The sequence below is a fragment of the Bison bison genome, unplaced genomic scaffold (assembly GCF_000754665.1).
Source record: "Bison bison bison isolate TAMUID 2011002044 unplaced genomic scaffold, Bison_UMD1.0 scf7180017864461, whole genome shotgun sequence".
In the NCBI taxonomy this organism is placed as follows: domain Eukaryota; kingdom Metazoa; phylum Chordata; class Mammalia; order Artiodactyla; family Bovidae; genus Bison; species Bison bison.
The window spans coordinates 10,291,890-10,310,990 of NW_011495023.1; the positions used below are offsets into that span (position 1 = coordinate 10,291,890).

Below are 19,101 nucleotides of genomic sequence, written 5' to 3' on the forward strand. Positions count from 1 at the left end.
GCCAAAGTATTGGAGTTTCAGCTTTAGCATCAGTCCTTCCAAAGAAATCCCAGGGCTGATCTTCAGAATGGACTGGCTGGATCTCCTTGCAGTCCAAGGGACTCTCAAGAGTCTTCTCCAACACCACAGTTCAAAATCATCAATTCTTCGGCGCTCAGCCTTCTTCACAGTCCAACACTCACATCCATACATGACCACAGGAAAAACCATAGCCTTGACTAGATGGACCTTTGTTGGCAAAGTAATGTCTCTGCTATGACTGATAACCAGTGTGTAAAAATGTACTGGAAATTCTCATTTGATCCTTCCTGAAACCGTCTAACCCAGGTATTGCTTTCATCAGCACTCTAGAGACGAAAAAAAAATGAGCCCTCCAAAGCTAAGTGATTTGCTAAGGAGGCAATGCTCTCAACATTTTCTCTCTGTAAACATTTCGTGTGTGCCAGGTACAAGCAAGAGGAGAGAGAGGAAGAGATAGGACCATGAAGAAGATACAGTCCCTTGTCTTCAGATGCTGACATTTTGATGGGAAGAAGCAGAAAACATTTACTCCCAACTCTGACGCAATTCCCAAAGTCTAAGGAGCACGCACTCCTCTAGAAACAGTGGTTTCTACTGTGTTAAAGAATGTGACCTAGTCTTTCCTTCTCATTTTACAGACGATGATGATATTACTTCCCCAAGATAAGACAGAGGTAAAAGTGGACCAGACTTTTTAGTCCAATTATATCAACACAAGATTGTAAAATAATCAACTAAAAGAAATAATCAACCACATCTGTATACAGGCAACGCAGCCACCGGCAATCGGTGAGGGCAGGGGGAAAGTTTGCAATGGGTTCCGCGGTCTAAGCCTCAATGTCTAGGCTTGTCGGCATCAAGAGTTACCCTCCACCTCGCAGGAAGAGAAAACGAGGCTCAGAATCGGATGACACAGTCAGTCCCGGAAAGTGTCAGGACACAAAAAGACACATCTACTTCCCGACGCCAGAAGACTTAACCGGAGAAGCCTAGGACTTCACCGACCGGAAGTTCCCCTGCCCCCCACCCCCCCCAAAAGGGCGCCGGTCACGTGAGCCAATCTGATTGCTTAAACGCAACGGTCACCTTCTCCCCGCCCCCTTGAGGTCGTTTCCGCCCAGAGCTCTGAAGTAGCCAATCGTACAGGCGCGAGGAGGCGTGCGTCTGACGTCAGAAGCAGGGGCGGAGAGGAGTTGGAATTTTGGCGGGTCCGGCTGTGCAGAGTAAAGGGGTGAGTGAGGAGCCGGGTAAGAAGCGGGTCTGCGAGTATTGAGGGGTAGGTTGAGGGGCCGCCGAAGGCGTCTGTGTGAGTTTAACGAGCTCCTAGGGCGAGAGGCGCGGAGCTCGGGGGCGCTTAGGTGGGTGAGACTGGAACTACGCGAACGCGGAGGTGGCTTGGGCCGAGCGCTGGGCTGACGCGGGGCCGGGCGGGCGGGAGGGCCTCTTGTGCGGAGCCGTGGACGGTTCCGGAGCTGGGAAAGGCGGGTAGTTCCGAGAGGTGCCAGGCGTTCGGCCGTCCAAGCTGTGTAAGGGTCCATTTTTTTCTCTTTAAAGGTAACCGTTTAAAACATTTTCTAAATACATGCCGTTTGGACTCTCTCTTTTATAAATTTATGCTTAAATTTATGATTTGCTAATAGGGCTGCAAGGCTCTCATCACATTTACTTTCGTGTTATCCAGTTTAAAGTGGGTGAAAAAGTGAAGGTGAAGTCGCTCAGTCGTGTCCGATTCTTTGCGACCCCATGGACTGTAGCCTACCAGGCTCCTCCGTGCATCGAATTTTCCAGGCAAGAATACTGGAGTGGGTTGCCATTTCCTTTTTCAAGAGATCATCCCGACCCAGGGATTGAACCCTGGTCTTCCTCATTGTAGGCGGGCGCTTTACCGTCTGAGCCACCAGGGAACAGATAACAAACAGGTACACCATAGTGGAATGTGCGATAAAGTCGTAAAGCAGTGAGGTGAGAGGATTCCAGGGGCCTGGTCAGATAGAGTGGTCTGGAAAGGATTAGAAAAACTGATAGTTAAGCAGACTGAGAAATGAGAAGGAGATAGGGGAGAGCTTTCCAAAGAGGCCTGAAAGCACTTGCGTGTTCAAGAAGTTCAAAGCAGGCTAGTCTGGATGAAGCATTATTGCGGGGTTGGGGTCGGGTGGAGTGGTTGTAGAAAAAATGAGGAAGTGAAAGTAGATAGGAGAGCGAATAGGCTTTGTAAATTTTGTTCTAAGGGCAATGGAAAACTAATTAGAATTTTATTAAGGGAATACTGCGATCTGACTTATGTTCTTAAAAGATTGCAGATATTGCTGAGGAAAGAAAAGATCATTGTGTTTACACAGAGAATAAATTTCAGAGGGACAGAGAGTCTAATACAGTATTCCAGGCAAAAGATTGATGGTGACTTGGACTAGGTTTATGGATGAAATTGGGGAGAAGTAGAAGATTTTCGACTGAAAGAGTTGAAAACCAGAGTGACTGAGCAGGAGGTCTGTACTGGCCATCAGGGAACGGTGTCGTAATTAATTTTTCCCCAGTAGGGGGCTCTGAGCTATACACTGAGTTCTAGATACTAAACAAGGCTCAGCACCCAGATGCTCTCCTTAAGACATCAGTACTCTCATGATTTTCCCACCTGGCTGCTTAGGTCAGAGTCCTCTCAGATGGCTCACTGGTAACAGAATCCTCCTGCCCGTGCTGGAGATGTGGGTTTGATCCCTGGGTGGGAAAGATCCCCTGGAGAAGGTCATGGCAACCCATTCCAGTATTCTTGCCTGGAGAATCCATGGATAGAGGAGCCTGGTGGGCTACAGTCCATGGGATCACAAGAAGTCAGACACGACTGAGCAACTGAGCACAGCACAGAAGATTTTAGCAATATATTGAAGAAAGAACCCTTAGCATTTGTCAGATGGTCCTAGATGATGGGGGTGGGGGGTAGGGTGGGAGGTGGGTTGGTTATAGAAATGACCAAGACAGTTTTCCCCTATCCAACCCTCAGGAACCTTACAGTCTTGCAGATTCCCCAGTTGACAGCACAGTGCCAGACACATGATGGATTGTGGGAATGTCTGGTGAATAAATGAAAAGAAAGCACAGTAATTAATCCTTGACATCGAACTTATCAAGATCATATATATTATAGAGCACTTATAAGTTAAACAATAGCCTAGAAAATTTACACTTTTTTCTTGTAGTTTTAAAAATCATTTTAAATGAAAAGAGGAAAGTGCACAGGATAATATAAAGTTATCCTACTTAGCTGTGCCAGCTATTCCTCTGAGCGTCATAGTACCTGTTCACAGTTTATCTCATCCACGTAATCTAGTATCACACAAACAACTCTGTACCTCAATGAAGTTTGCATAACAGTAGCTTGCAGACAAGACACATCCATACAAGGAGGGAGAGAAAGTTGGTGGTGGGGTGAGAAATGGCCAGAGCCCGGATTAATTCTGAGCTTAAGCTCCTACAATTTGTAGGATGCTGGATTGGTTGGATATGTAATGTGAGAGAGAACAGTTGAGAGTGATTTTTTCCTACGTTGATTCCACACAGCCAAGGTTCTGCACTGCTGCCATCTCCTGGGCACCTGATACTTCTTCAGTTTTCCATCACCACTGTTCACTTGACAGCATGGATGGTGAGTCCTGGCAGTTTTCTCTATTTCCCTTTGTTTCATGAAAATTCAATCTTTTGCCCATGGGCTTGCTGTTACTTATCTCTCTCTCTGTCTCTTAGTCACTAAGTCGTGTTCAGCTCTTTTTGCTGCCCCATGGACTGTAGCCTGCCAAGCTCCTCTTTCCATGGGATTTCTGAGGCAAGAATACTGGAGTGGGTTGCCATTTCCTTCTTTAGTTGTTACTTAAATCACTTATAAAGTAGTGAAAATAGCTACCTTACCCTCAAGCATTGTCTGAGTAGTTCAATAGAAATCTCACTTCAGTCAATGAATGTTATTTGTTTTAACCAGGTACACCTTCTGTTCCTAACATTGGTTGTCTTTCATAATAATGATGGTTGGCATATACTTACTATGTGCCAGGCACTGCTCTAAGATCTTATGCATACAGTTGGCCTTCCATATCTGACGGTTGCCCATCTGCAGATTCAACCAACTCCTTGCATATAGAGAATATTTGAGGGGAAAAAAAAATTCCAGAAAGTTCCAAAAAGCTAAACTTGAGTCTGCTAAGCTCTGGCAACCATTTACATAGCTTTTACATTGCACTGGGTGTTATAAGTCTTCTAAAGGTTATTTAAAGTGTACAGGAGGATATGCATAGCTTGTATGCAAAAAATACATAAGCCATTTTATTAATATATCAGGGATTTGAGCATCTGTGGGTTTTGGTATCCATGTTACTTTAAAATATTTATATAAATTATTTCACACTGTATGTATTACTCCTCTCCTGCTTTCATTCAACATTGCATGTAAGGTTGATCCAAATCAAAATATAGTTTCATTTTATTTCTTTCAATTGCTGTATTTCCTTCCATTACAATCCATGGTAAGATTGAATCACATTTTAGTAATCCATTTTCCAGTAAAAGGCATATGGGTTAGTTCCAGTCTTTTCCTACTATAAACTGTGCTGCAATTATGTTGTCTTGTTTTGTTTTGTTTGGCACATGTGTGAGCGTTTCTCTACCACCTCACCAGCATCTGAGACATCATCCAAGATTTTTTAACTAATCTTATGGATGATTTTAAAAGGTAGCTCCCTATTTTAATTGCATTTCCAGGATTACTAGTGAGATAGAGAACTGTTGGTTTATTTATTGGACAGTTGGATTTCTTCATTCTTGATTTACCTGTTTCTTTTATTTGCTCATTCCTACCTTCCCACAATTTGGGCATGATTCCTTTATAAAATCAGAGGCATTTAAAGCACAGGCATTAAGGATACATGATACAGTCCCTCACTGAAAAGACAGGGGCTGAAATCTAGAGAAGTTAAGGGCCTGTTCAGGATCACATGATGAAACAGGTCAGCACAGGAGCCTGGGTGAGGAGCGAGACCTCTAGGTCAGCAAACCAATACCCTTTCTACCACTTTATGCTCCTTGACCTCAGGAGGAAATGAGCCAGTGGCCAACTCAGGGTCTAGAATCTGATGAAAGAACCTAAAGCTTAAAGTCAGAGATTGCGTAATGATTAATCTGAATTGCTTAGTCAGCAATGACTCTAAGACTGCAGGGTGTAGCAAGAGAGAAGAGGCTACTTGGCTACCCAGGCTCCAAGTGAGATAACCGCATACCCAAAACGGAGCCAAGAAGCCCACCTCTCTCTCCCATTCCAAGCTGTTATAGAGAGCCCATCCTGGAAGAGGCCTGTGCCCACACCACTGGGAACCTTGGGTGAGAAAGGCTGCCTAGTGGCTCCACACTCTTGACCTTGAATCCATCTTTCCATGAGAGAACCAGGGCTGATCCCTCTCTCACTATGTACTAATAAATATTTTGCATATATCCCTGCAAAATGAACAAAATTTACAAGTAGTGTAAAAATTTGTCAGAGCTAGACTAAAACTTCAACAGATTTCAGTATCAAAGGTGAACTCTGAAGTGAGGCTACCTGGGTTCAAATTCATGCTCTTGACAGTTTCACCTGTAACAAGTCACCAAACATCTGTCTTCTTGTCTATTTTGCTCTGAGGATAAAATCAGTTAATACAGTCATCCCTGGTATCCACAGGGCATGTATTCCAGGACCCTGCATGGATACCAGAATCCAGATGCTCAAGTCCATGATGTGTTAATAAAATGGCATATATTTTTTGCTTACAAGCTACACATATCATCCTGTACACTTTAATCTCTAGATGACTTATAATACCCAGTGCAATGTAAATGCTATGTAAATAGTTGCCAGATATGTTAATGAATATGTATTTATGTTAAAAGTATGGAGAATGGCCTTAAGTGATACATCAAAATTATGACAGTGATTACACTGGCACCTGGTGGCTACAGTAAGGAATTGGGATAAGATTTGACATAATAAACTTCTAACGTAAAAGCCAAAAGCAAACATGATAAAAGGTTGTGTGTGTGTTAAGTTACTTCAGCCATGTCTGACTCTCTGCGACCCTATGGACTGTAGCCCACCAGGCTTCTCTGTCCATGGGATTCTCCAGGCAAGAATGCTGGCATGGTTGCCCTTTCCTTCTCTAATAAAAAGTTAATTATGGCAAATTCTGGATGATGGGATATGAGTACATTTAATGTAATGCTTTGTAACTTTCTGTAGTTTTTAAAAATTGCTCAAACAATTAAAAAGTGGGGGAATGTATACATCTAGGAACTAAATGTATACTTAGCATGATTTTCAATTATTCCATTGTGGATTGAATTTCATATGCAGGAAGTCATCTGATTAGCTTAAGTAGTGTAGATAAAGAGATCTAGCCCAGTGGCTAGCCCAGTGAGATAACTAAGTAGATACTGGCCCCTACTTTCTTAGCCTAGTGCCCTCCAAGAAGCACTTAGGGAGAAGAAAGGTAGAAACAAGAACAATAGTTACATGTACCAGGCAAAATGGTGAATCTGCAGTCATTTTAACTGCATTATGAATGTGGAGTGTTTTAACTCTGCTTGTCAATGGCTGTTTTTCACAGATAGGCTTCCTTTCTTTCCTTTTTCTTCTTTTTCCCATAGGGGAGGAAGATGATTTGTCTCTGCTGACTGCATTGCTGGAGGAGAATGAGTCGGCCTTGGGTTGTAATTCAGAAGAGAGTCAGCCCTTGACCCAGGAAAATGGTGAACCTGACTCATATGATGAGCTCTTTGATGCTGATGGTGATGGTGAATCTTACACAGAGGAGACTGATGAGGGAGAAGTGGAAAAGGCTGAAAACCATAAGGAGAATTTGGCCACTCTCTTTGGAGACATGGGAGACTTAACAGATGAGGAAGAAGCTCCTACATCACAATCAACTAAAGAGAGGGTCGTCCCTGCTCCTGGTCCCAGTCAAGGGAAAACTAATCAGGAGTTGCAAGGTGCCCTAACCACTTGCTTCTCTAATTTCTTTATGATAGACCAGATGAAGACTACCCATCTGACAGCTTTCTTCAAAATATCTGCTGAGTCAGGGGTAGAGATAAATGACTTGGCAAAAAAAATTGTAGAAGTTAGTGGAGCAAGCATTTAAAGCCAGCATTTGAGGGCACAGCGGTCAGTCCCTGATATTAGAGTCAGCCAGCTATAATTGAGCCTTTGCAAAATGGCTCTAACATTTCTCACACTTACTACAGAAAAATAATACTTTGGAATTTAGCAAAGGGAGCCAGGGACAAGACTACAAAGCCACCACATATTCTGTTTGAACAGAAGACCTTTTCTGAACAGATCCATCTAGGAGTGGCTTTTTCTTTCTTTCTTTCTTTTTTTTTTAGTGTTACAGATTTTTTTTCCTATTTTTATCATCTCACAAAAAGGCAGCATGGCAGGTTTTTCAGTTCATTGTTTCAGGAGCGTTGGAGCATGTAAGTGACTTGTCCCAGGTCACTCATCCTAATGTGTATGATTAGGATTCCAGGTGGATTTTGGCTACAGAATTTCTATTTTAATCCCAACTAGAAAAGGTTTATACATATTAGTTAGTTTTATGAAGTTGTTGTTTAGTCACTATAGTGTCCAACTCTTTTGAGACCCCGTGGACTGACTATAGCCCACCAGGCTCCTATGTCCATGGGATTTCCCAGGCAGGAATACTGGAGTAGGTTGCCATTTCCTTCTCCAGGGAGGAGTGCCATTTTCTTATTCCTGACATCTTCTCTGATACGTATTTTTTTTATTTACATATATATTTTTAATTGAAATATAGTTCATTTACAGTGTTATTAGTTTGAGGTGTATAGCACAATTATTTGACATTTTTATAGATTATACTCCGTTTAAAGTTATTAACTGAATATTGGCTTATTCTCTGTGCTGTACATTATATCCTTGTATCTTATTTGTTTTGTGTTTTAAATATGGAAAGATTCACAAATTTGTATGTCATCCTTGCTTAGGGGCCATAATCATTTCTTGACTCTTAAAAACTTGTCAACCATGGACATGTATCTAACTGTCAGTAGTACAAATTCATAATCAGCTTTGGTATTAGAGATTTGTTTACTGGAAATACCATGTTTACTTCTCTAAGGGGAACTATTTAAGGTGCAAAAGTTAATTGTGAGTTCTCAGTATGTGATTCTGTTGTGAGTCTCAAGTTTTGGAGGTGATGGGTAGACATCAAAAATAATTTCAGCACTTTCATTATGTATGATATTTCATCTGGTCTGGTTTTTAAATCAGTATATTTTTTCCCCCTAGATGAATTAAGGAAGTTGCAAGAGCAAATGAAGTCCTTACAAGAACAGCTGAAACTAGCGACAATTAAACAGCCTGCAAGTCCAGCCCTTTCACGTAAAACCCCAGGTAATCAAACTAATTCTAGGGATAGTATGCATTTCTATTACAAAGAAATCATAACATTACTTCTGCATCCAACTCCTGGTAAAACAGTTTTTGAACCCCTTTCTAAATTTTCTTTACTAATTTCTTTTAATCAAGTAGATAAGTCTCCACGTCCCCCTCTTAAGGAGAAGAAAATTCAGGAGTCATTGTGCTTTTCTGCGGAACTTGACGTCCCTACTCTACCAAAACCCAAGCGAGTGGCTCGGACACCAAAGGTCTCACCTGCAGGTGTGGTACTCATGGCCCCTAGTTTCTCACTGCCTGGGCTCTGTTTACAATATATTTTGGTACTATTATGTATGGGTGTGTGTGTTGGTCTGTCTTACCTGCCCATTGAGAAAAGTAAGTTTCTTGGAAATGGGAACTACGTTCTATATTTCATAATCTTTGTGTACATCTCAAAGTGCTTAGAAAATACTTGGGTAGAGAATAAGTATTTAAGTGCTTAGTGGATTCAATTTTTTTTGGTTCTATAGTCCTGTAGTTGAATTATAGTGAAGTATAACCACTGGGTTGAGTTCTTATGCTAGAAAGCTAGAGATTTAATCTTCAGGCTATGAGACTGAGGCACAGTGATCTCTTTAATAAAATGGTCAAGTTTTATTTGAAGCCAGAGGGTTCATTCTTATGAAAAGTCATCTTTGCCAGGAGGATAGAGTGGTACTCAAATAAAATCCTATTTCAGCACATAACGTATATATGCACAAAATAAAATGTGAAGGATTTGTAAACTCTGTATTGGTTTTGTTGTACTGTCTTTTTGCCCAAAGCAATTACTCTTTGGAAGATCTAAGAGAAAATGACCTGAAGATAACTTGGCTTAGAGTAAGCAGCATTTTATTGATCACACGTGTTCAAAAAGGCCCTTTTGACTACCATTGGCTTATGACACAGCAATACAGAATGGCTGTAGTCTCTGTGTTCATATTTATTTGACAACAGATGATATATTCCATGCATCCACTTATTATAGTGTTCATTCCCTTAGGACCTCTGATATTACTAAGGTATTTTATTAGACAGTGTTCAAAGTTGGGTTTTGGGGCATTGAGATAAGGGCACGGTTTCTGGCGATTTAAAAAGTTCCAAGGTTACCCTGGCCTCTGCCTTGGGAGTAGTGATCCAAAGTCACTTTGAAACTAAATACCAATCTTATTTGAGAGAGAGTTATACTTATTAAGGAGAATACCCAAACTTTCCGACCCTCAGGAACATTATCAAATGCTTGTAAAGTATGAAAAGAACCATATCAGAATATCCTGGGTCCCCTAACACTCCTGCTGCGCGCCCCCCGCCCCCCATCCCCACTCCTGCTACTGCTGCTAAGTCACTTCAGTCGTGTCTGACTCTGTGCGACCCCATAGACGGCAGCCCACTAGGCTTCTCTGTCCCTTGGATTCTCCAGGCAAGAATACTGGAGTGGGTTGCCATTTCCTTCTCCAATGGATGAAAGTGAAATGTGAAAGTGAAGTCGCTCAGTCATGCCCGACTCTTAGCGACCCCATGGACTGCAGCCTACCAGACTCTTCCGTCAATGGGATTTTCCAGGCAAGAGTACTGGAGTGGGTTGCCATTGCCTTCTCACACAAGTGAAATGAATTGAAACGAAACAAGAAAACAAAGGGAAGCTAACTTTGAATGTCTTTCAGGTAGAATTTGACCTGTGCACAAATTTCCACTAATTACTGATTTCAGAAGGAGGGCTGTTACTCCCTTATGAAATCTACCACAGTGCTCTGTATATGGTGAATATTCAAGAAATGGCATTGCACAGAGAAACCGTGTTTTAGAGTAGAACTGATGCAGCCACTAGCCACTTGTGACTAATTAGATTACAAATTAAGGCATTAATTTCCTTAGACACACTGGTCAGTTTCAGGTGGTCAGTGTCCACCTGTGGCTGGTGGCCGCCACATGGACAGCAGTGGTATAAAACATTTCCATACACAGGAAGTTCTGGACTATACTGTAGAGGTTTGGGGGTAGTACAGAAATGATCCTGTGGGTTTCTGTTATTCTCTCAAGATTTGACATGTGTTGATTAAAAAAGAAACAATTCTAATAATGTTTAATTATCAGTGTGGTTTTTATATTTTCTAGAGCCCCAATGCTCACCTTTGAAGATGACAAGTGTACCCTCCCAACCACTCCGAACAACTCCTGGGAACAAGCCTGGTGGGGTGACTAGGGATCAGAGTGCAGGGACACCCAGGAGCTCTGGGGAGATGGCTCAGGAAGTCTCCGTGGAAGCCTTCTCCGGTCTGAGGCTCAGGTCAGTAATTGTGACAGCACTCTCTTTCACTCTGCTTGTAGGCCCCACAAGATGCCTCTTCTTCCTAGGGACTGAGCCTTCCAGAATTAGTGTGTTTGTACCGCTGAGTCACATGAGACGTATAGCTCTTGTACTTGACCATACTAGGCCTTTGGCACTGAGTTTGACTCAGTGTATTTACATATGAATAAGGAAAGTTTTCTCCTGTTTGTGTAGAGGATAAAAAATATATGTTCTTTAAAATGAAATCAATAAATAATAAGTACTGTATTTAATCAGAAACTAGTAGGAACAATGGTAGAGACTATTCTTAAATAGTATTCTTGTAAAGGAATATACAGTTTAACTAGGATAGTAGTATCTTTCTATAATTAATGTTAATAGAAATAACTGTGCTCTTTTGTATTATTATGTGGAGAAATTAAGATATTCAGGCAAAATACAAATGGGAAGTGGGAGAGAGGCTCAAGAGAGGATGTATATACACTTACAGCTGATTCACATTGTACAGCAGAAACTAACACAACATTATAAAACAATTATCCTCCAATTTGAAAAAAATAAAAATAGAAATACATCCCAGGATCAGTTCAGGGAAAAACCTGGACTTCTAAGTCTTCTGTGTCTACTGCTTTGCACCTTTGTTATTACTGCTCTTGAAGCCCTGGGCTTCATGTCTCTACAACATCCTTACTCTGAAACCAGATTGCCTTTAGTACTGTCTGAGTAGCCAAGTGCAACCCCTCTAGAACACCTGAATGTTGTCAGCCTAAACTAAAACTGCTAAGCTTTTAAATTATATGTTATTGACTAAGGGGAGAACAAGTGACTGCTGACATGCAGTAGAACTTTATTATAATAACTCCATACTCTTCAAAATTGGGGCGGATCAATATTTTAATTACATTTAAGACAGAATCCGAGGAATGGAATATAGTAAAAACTCACTGACGAAACTTCAGGCTTCTTTTTCAAGGTAAATGTGGCCCTTCTGAGATAATACTGCCTTTCCCAGTGGAAACACCCTAGAGATAATAAAGATGTTGCTGATGCGAGTATTGCTATACATTTGAACTGAATGGAAGTAGATGAAGTTGAAACTAGTCAGCCAAAGCTTCTGTGGGGCCTACAAATTTAGGGGGTTGCAGAGTTGTTTGAGTCTTTCTTATGATTGTTCTACCTGAACCTCAGAATCTGAAGATGCTCTGTAGGATTGTAGCTTTATAGTAACCTGTTAACTCAGAAATCAAACAAGGAAAGGATTTCTCCACTTATGTCAGTGTTTCCCTCCTGAATATTCTTTATTGTTGAGTTAGCCCTTGGAGTTTCTATTCTAGAAAACTTCTGAAAGAGTCAAAAAGCTTGTTTTCTCCTGACTGCTTTCTCTTGTCCTAGAATATGTTATATGATCCAACATGAAACAGATTTTAATATTCAACTCGAGAAAAACAATTTGCAAATTTTATGAGTTTTAACCAGTCATTAGAAACGAGAGTATATTAATTGAAGCTCGAGTCAGTTCTTTTTATTATGTGAAAATGTTGGCTTTTGAAAAATCTAATTAGAAATAGTAGAACTTATGAAATTCTCACAGAATTGATGGAATTGAAATATCTTAATTTACCTAAGCAATTCATGATTTTGTATATTATATTAGAATTCATAAGAACTTAAATAATTTGTGGTCTTTACTTTCTACATAAGTCCCAGTTCTATATCCGTGGAAAAGCAAACCTGATCTTTAAAATTATCTCCTTCTGGGGAGAAGGCCATGCTGTATAGCATGGGGATCTTAGTTCCCCAATAAGGGTGGAACTCGTGCCTCCTGCAGTGAAAGCACAAAGTTTTAACCACGGAACAACCAGGTAAGTTTTACCTACTGAAAAAATATGGGCTTTATACTAAGCCTCCCTGAGAACAGGTGCTTTAGAGATTTCTCTCCATAATATCTCTTCTAACGAATTTGCTATAGTGCCCGGTTATCTCTTAGAGTAATAATCTACAAATCACTGGTGTCTTGACCCAGAAAGCCTCGAGTATCCTCCACAGAAATGAACAAGAAAATGATCGGCCGAAAACTTATCAGACTGTCTCAGCTCAAGGAAAAGATGGCAAGTGAGAAGCTGGAAGAAATAGACTGGGTGACGTTTGGGGTTATATTGAAGAAAATCACTCCACAGAGTTCTAACAGTGTAAGCTATTTTATTAATCAGCTGTTTCATCACAGATTGGCAGTGGAGACTCACGTTCTTGATTTGTTACCTAGAGCCCATCAGTGTTTCATTTTGTAGTCATTGCTAGTAAGTTCTTAAATTGCCATACCATCACCTGGTTGGTACCAGAGGGGGAGATATGTAAGGAAGGCCCTACTTAAAGAAGGTCTGGTTGGATAGGTTTCTTGAGCTTTTTATTGTCCACATCATTCTTACTCATTTTACTTGTTGTTTGGTGATGCCTGTGGATGCCCTACGGCTCTGAGTAATCCCCCTTGTGGAAGGGGAGTACGTCCTCAAAGATCATTTGAAGAGCCTTATTAGATGTAAGATGTCAGTCACTGAAGTCCTAATATTGCTGACCTGTGCCAGTACAGGATGGTACATTTCATTTGACAAATATTACAAGAGGTCTGATAAATTTTAAAATCACAGTTGACTGAGGAATAACAAAAATTATTCTGTGGCTAAGTCAGAAAAGCTGAATTCTAAGCCTCATTCTCCATTTATCAGGAGCCTTCTGGTATTAGGTGGCCCTTACTCTTTCTTTAAGGACATCCATTTTCTTATCTGTAAATTGAAGGAATTGTCTTTTGATTACCTGAAAGGCTGTCTCTAAAATACTGCAGATTATCTTGTTCAAAACTAATTTCATTCTCCAGTTTTGATCTTGTTCAACCTTAAATTTTTTTATGAGCTCTGACACCAGGAGTTGAGTTTCAGATTCTGAGTCCTGCTCTACATCTGGTCTGTTTCAGTAAATGTGAACAAGTCTGGTTTTCATTTGATTAAGTTCATAATTGCATCACCACTGGCTATAATGACATTGAAATAATAGGTGTGAAATTTATCTGAACTTCTCTAAGAATGGCGTTGTATAAATTCTGGGAAGAATAATTATAATACTGGAGTTTAGGCAATAATTCACTACAACCTGTAGCCATACCCACTCTGGGCTGCCTCTGTGAAATAGCTTGATTCAGTATTGTGTGAACTGCTTTTTTTAAAAAAAATCTATAAACATGGAAGTTGTTCATATTATATGTGGCTAGCATTTTGAGTTTCTTGGTATGTGATAGTATTTCCAAAATTTTAGAGTTAAATACAACCAGTTTTCTTTAAATGATGCTGTTTTTCTTCTAAGCTAAAGAAAGATTTAGAAGCATTGAACTGAAACTTCCTTATTAATAGTAACATAATGATAAATAATATTTATTAAATATATATCAGTAAATTTTTTCTTGAAGTATAGTTGATTTACAATGTTGTGTTTTAAGTGTACAGCAAAGTGATTGTTATACATATGTAGATATGTTTCATGTTCTTTTCCATTATGGTTTATTACAGGATATTGAATATAGTTCCCTATGCTTTACAGTACTAGTCTTTATCATCTAAATATTTTATATAGTAGTTAGTGTCTGCTAATAACAGAAAGAAACAAAGTTAACAAGTTAACAAGAAAGCTGTTTCTTTCTGAGGCTTGCCTTTCTTCACCTTCATTTCTAAAATGAGAAGAAGCATACCAAAGCCTTGAGAAAGGATTAATTTATAGTTAACAGACATTCTGATGATAATCTATTCAGACTGGGTCATGCTTAGATATTTTCCACAGTAGAACACTTGAACTGTAAATGAAGACTTTGTAACCCATTGTTCAAGATTTATTAAAGATAAGCATAAATGATTTGCTCCAGGGGAAAACATTTAGCATCTGGCGACTGAATGATCTTCGTGACCTGACGCGATGTGTGTCACTGTTCTTGTTTGGAGAGGTTCACAAAGAACTCTGGAAGACAGAGCAGGGTTCTGTCATAGGGCTGCTCAATGCAAACCCCATGAAGCCCAAGGATGGTTCAGAGGAGGTAAGACTCTGTTTCCATGGGTTTGTTTGGGTTTTTTTTTTGTGGTCTTTATAACTTGGCTGAGTTCTATCAAAAACCTTTATGCTGGTCTACCTCCAGGTAATAAGTCAAGCTTTTGTATTATTTTGACTCCATTTTACTGGCTTTTTGTTTGTCATTCATTTCTTACCTGCCAGTATTCTGAATTTCAGACTACGCTAGAATATTTTATGAGAACTTATTTCATTATATTTTTTCAAATTCATTCCAAGCTTCCTGGAATTTATTTTTCAGTTCTTGGGCTCAGGTTCCCTTCCATCTCCTATGAATATCCTTGATAGCATCAGGAAGGAAGGGTTTATAGTTGAGGAGGGTTTGTTCCGTTTGTTAGTATAATCGTAGCTGCAACTTAGGAATTTTGGTTTTTAAAGTGACTTTTCACTGTCTTAAGCAGCATTAGAATTTGGGTTACTACCTACTGATTCTCTAGTAAACTGCAAACCTAGGTACATTGTGAACACTAACAGTTTCTCCACAGGAGTCAACAAGAGGCTACTGCTTCTGTTATAGACACATTATATCAGGAGGAGTAAGAGACAAAGTTGTTGCATTCATTGCTTTCACAAGAGAATAGCAACAAATCTTCATTTATTGGTTTGGAAGGTGTTTGGCCACAAGTAACAGAAAAGCTGCGCTATAGTTCTTTGTAATGGTAGACACTGAAGTTTTTGTTTTTCTTGGATAGTAAAAAATCCAGACATAGGCAGTGTCAGTTCAGTTCAGTGTAGTTGCTCAGTCGTGTCTGACTCTGCAACCCCATGAATTGCAGCACGCCAGGCCTCCCTGTCCATCACCAACTCCTGAAGTTCACCCAAACCCACGTCCATCAAGTCGTAATGCCCTAATGCCAGAGCTGGTGTCCATGAGTCTCTCAGATTTCCCTCTTGGTCACAAGATGGCTTTGAAACCCTAGCCATCACATCTCCACTGAAGCCAGGAAGTCAGCCAGCCTCTTCACTCTGCTTTTATAGAAAAGCAGAAGCTTTCCTGGCTACCTTCTCTGCAGACTCCTACTTCAGTCTCATTGGCCAGAGTGGAGTTACATGACAATCACTAGCTGCAAAGAATGCTGGGAAAACAGGGAACCTGCTCTATCACTCAAGGCTGAGCGTTAGGATTCTGATAGTAAAGATGCAGGAGGGAACAGAACTAAATGTCTTCTCTCTCTCCCATTTCTACAACTGTTTTACAGGGCACTGGCTTCAAATCCCAGGGCACTGATGAAAAGGATAAAAAGCCTAACTCGTGCCAACCGTTATTATATCCATTCTTGCTGGTGAGGGGCCATACCTTTGTTTGCTTTTAATTCCCACTACCTCTTTTTCTACAGATGTGCTTATCTATTGATCATCCTCAAAAGATCTTAATTATGGGGGAAGCTCTTGACCTGGGAACCTGTAAAGCAAAGAAAAAGAATGGAGAACCATGTACACAGATTGTGAATTTGGTAGGTTTAAGCTTTGTTGGGGTGGTTTTTGCTAAAGAAAGAAACTAATAGGAATAAATTTTAGGCACTTTACCTGTAATGACCTATTTGGAACTGAGTTTCCTACATAATAGGAAGCTTCAAAGTGAGAAAGTAAAATGTGTGGTTAATAATGGCTAGTTTAAAAAGCTGAGGGCGGGGGAAGGATTTAACCTCTTAGGAAACTGATCTTTTATTACCAGCTGATTGGGAACTTTAAGAAAGACAGAATTTTAATTTGCCCTCAATTCTTTCTAGTGCTGAAGATCAAACACTAATGATGAAATACACTGCAACCTTGTTTTAGCCAGTACATAGCTGTATTCTACCTTTTATTAGGACTCTCTTTTTTGAAAAGTAAATAAACATTGTACTGAGATAGAATGCACATACCAGACCATTCAGTTTTGAAGTGCACAATCTAGTGATTTTTAATGTATTCACAGGGTTGTGAAATCATCTCCACCAGGTAATTTCAGAACATTTTCAGTCCCCTTCTAAAAACCCATACCCACTAACAGTAATTCTCCATTCCCCTTCTCCTCCAGTCCTGGCAACTACTCATCTACTTTCTGTCTATAGATTTGCCTATTCTAAACGTTTCATACAGTGGAATTGTATAATGTACAGCCTTTTGTATCTAGCTTCTTTGGACTTAGAATAATGTTTTTAAGATTCATCTGTGCTATGCTCATGCTACAAAGCCTTTTATCAGCACTTCATTCCTTTTGGTATTTGAATAACACTCCATTGTATGGATAGACTACACTCAGTTTATCCATTGGTTGATAGACACTTAGGTGGTTTCCATATCTGACTGTTACGGATAATGGTGCTGTCAACATGCATATACAGGTTTTTATGTGGAAGTCCATTTCAGTTGCCTCAACTATAAACCTGGAGCGGAATTGCTGGATCTGTATTTAGGTTTTTGAGGAACCACCAAACTGGTTTCCCAGGTGGCTTTTACAATCTCCCTAGCAGTATGTGAGGGTTCTGGTTTCTCTAACACTTTGTTACTGTCTGACTTTGATTACAACCATCCAAGTGCATGTGAAGTAGTACTTCTTAGAGCTCTTTGAAAGGACTGGATAATAGGTTCTGGTTTCATCTCTTTTTATTTCTCTCATTGCTGTCTAACAGATGAACTAGTGAGCAGGAAACAGGGAGGAAGGAGACAGTTGGAAAGAGGTCTCAGAGGAAGTGCACCTGTCAGATCACAAGAGCTGGACCATTAAACCTCCATTGTCAGCATCTGTTAAGTTTTCACCCAGTTCGACAATACTTCATAGTTTCTCTTTGCTCCTTTCACTGTAAGGGTAGCATTTGTCTGAGAGTCAACCAGAGAAACAGAAAGGAAATTGATTTTGTTTTATTTTGTAACTTCTGTTGAGGTAAAATTCACATTATGTACAGTTAACCATTTACGTCAGTAATATTTAGTGTATTCACTTTATTGTGTAACCACCAGCTTCAGGTTTCAAAATCTTTTCATCGCGCCATTAAAAAACACCCCCTAGCAATTAAGTAACCATTTCCCTGATGACCTGTAATCTGTTTTCTGTCTCTGTGGATATATGCCATAAAAGGAATCATACAACATGGGACCTTTGTGTCTGACTTCTTTTATTTGGCATAACATTTTCAAGATTCACCCTAGAAACTGACTTTATTTCCACTGTAGAAGGAGGACGAAGGCAGTGAAAAGTACCACTTTTTCTTGTACCTGAATAGTGTGTTCAGAGTTCAGTCCCCTTAACTTTTTTTTTTCTTAATTTCTAATGAGTATAGTTGATTTATAATGTTGTGTTCGTTTCAGGTATACAACAAAGTGAATTAGTTATATATATACTTATACCTGCTCTTTCTTAGGTTCCTTTCCCATATAGGCCATTACAGAGTCCTGAATAGAGTTCCCTGTACTATAGAGTAGGTCCTTATTAGTTATGTATTTTATATATAATAGTTTGTGTGTATGAATCCCCATCTTCCAATTTATCACCCCTACTCCACCCCATTACCTAGAGGATGAACTTCTAAGTTGCTTCTTAGCTGTGGATAGAGAATGATCTCAGAAGTTAGCCGAGAGGGTTTTGCCCACAGACTAGCTCTCTGTGAGGCTGGGAGAAAGGAGTTGTGTCCATTAACATTGTCCCCGGCCTGTTGCCCTAATGTTGATACAGCTGCTCTTTCTCTTCACAGAACGACTGTGAATACTGTCAGTATCACATCCAGGCCCAGTACAAGAGGCTTAGCGCCAGGCGAGCTGACTTGCAGTCCACCTTCTCTGGAGGCCGCATTCCAAAGAAGTTTGCTCGCAAAGGCATCAGCCTGAGAGAACGGCTGTGTCAGGATGGTTTTTACTACGGAGGCATTTCTTCAGCCTCATATGCAGCCTCAATGTAAGACATTCTCAGAGCTTCTTTGAGGGCTGGGGTCTTCATTTAAGAGTAAACCCAGGACTTCTCTGGTGGTTCAGTGGTTAGGACTCCATGCTTCCACTGCAGAGGGCGTGAGTTGCATCCCTGATTGGGGAAGTTCTGCATGCTGTGCTGTGTGGCCAAAAAGGAAAAAACAAAAAGTAAACCCAGTGGTTGTACATTTTTGTCCCAGTCCTAGAAGGTTTGTACAGGTTTTATCTTTTATAACAAGCTGCCTAAAACAATGTAGCAGAGGAGAAGAGACCCAAAACAAGGTTACTTCATTCCTGAAAAGAGAGGAAAACACTTAGAAGGAGGAGAAACTGAGTCGGGCTATCC

General features: G+C 40.3%; 1 protein-coding gene across 4 annotated transcripts in view; it reads left to right on the top strand.

The window, feature by feature from the left end:
• The first annotated feature begins 1,196 nt into the window (after positions 1 to 1,196).
• Positions 1,197 to 19,101, top strand: part of MCM10 (minichromosome maintenance complex component 10) — a 37,172-nt gene continuing 19,267 nt past the window's right edge. The window contains exons 1-10 of one of the 4 annotated variants that reach the window (XM_010859930.1): positions 1,197 to 1,252; positions 3,577 to 3,661; positions 6,682 to 7,023; positions 8,345 to 8,449; positions 8,585 to 8,716; positions 10,589 to 10,760; positions 12,787 to 12,952; positions 14,671 to 14,838; positions 16,208 to 16,324; positions 18,545 to 18,744. In XM_010859930.1, coding sequence (XP_010858232.1) covers positions 3,655 to 3,661; positions 6,682 to 7,023; positions 8,345 to 8,449; positions 8,585 to 8,716; positions 10,589 to 10,760; positions 12,787 to 12,952; positions 14,671 to 14,838; positions 16,208 to 16,324; positions 18,545 to 18,744 — 1,409 coding nt within the window. In that variant the 5' untranslated portion in view covers positions 1,197 to 1,252; positions 3,577 to 3,654. The other 3 variants (XM_010859933.1, XM_010859931.1, XM_010859932.1) reach the window with 3 other exon arrangements.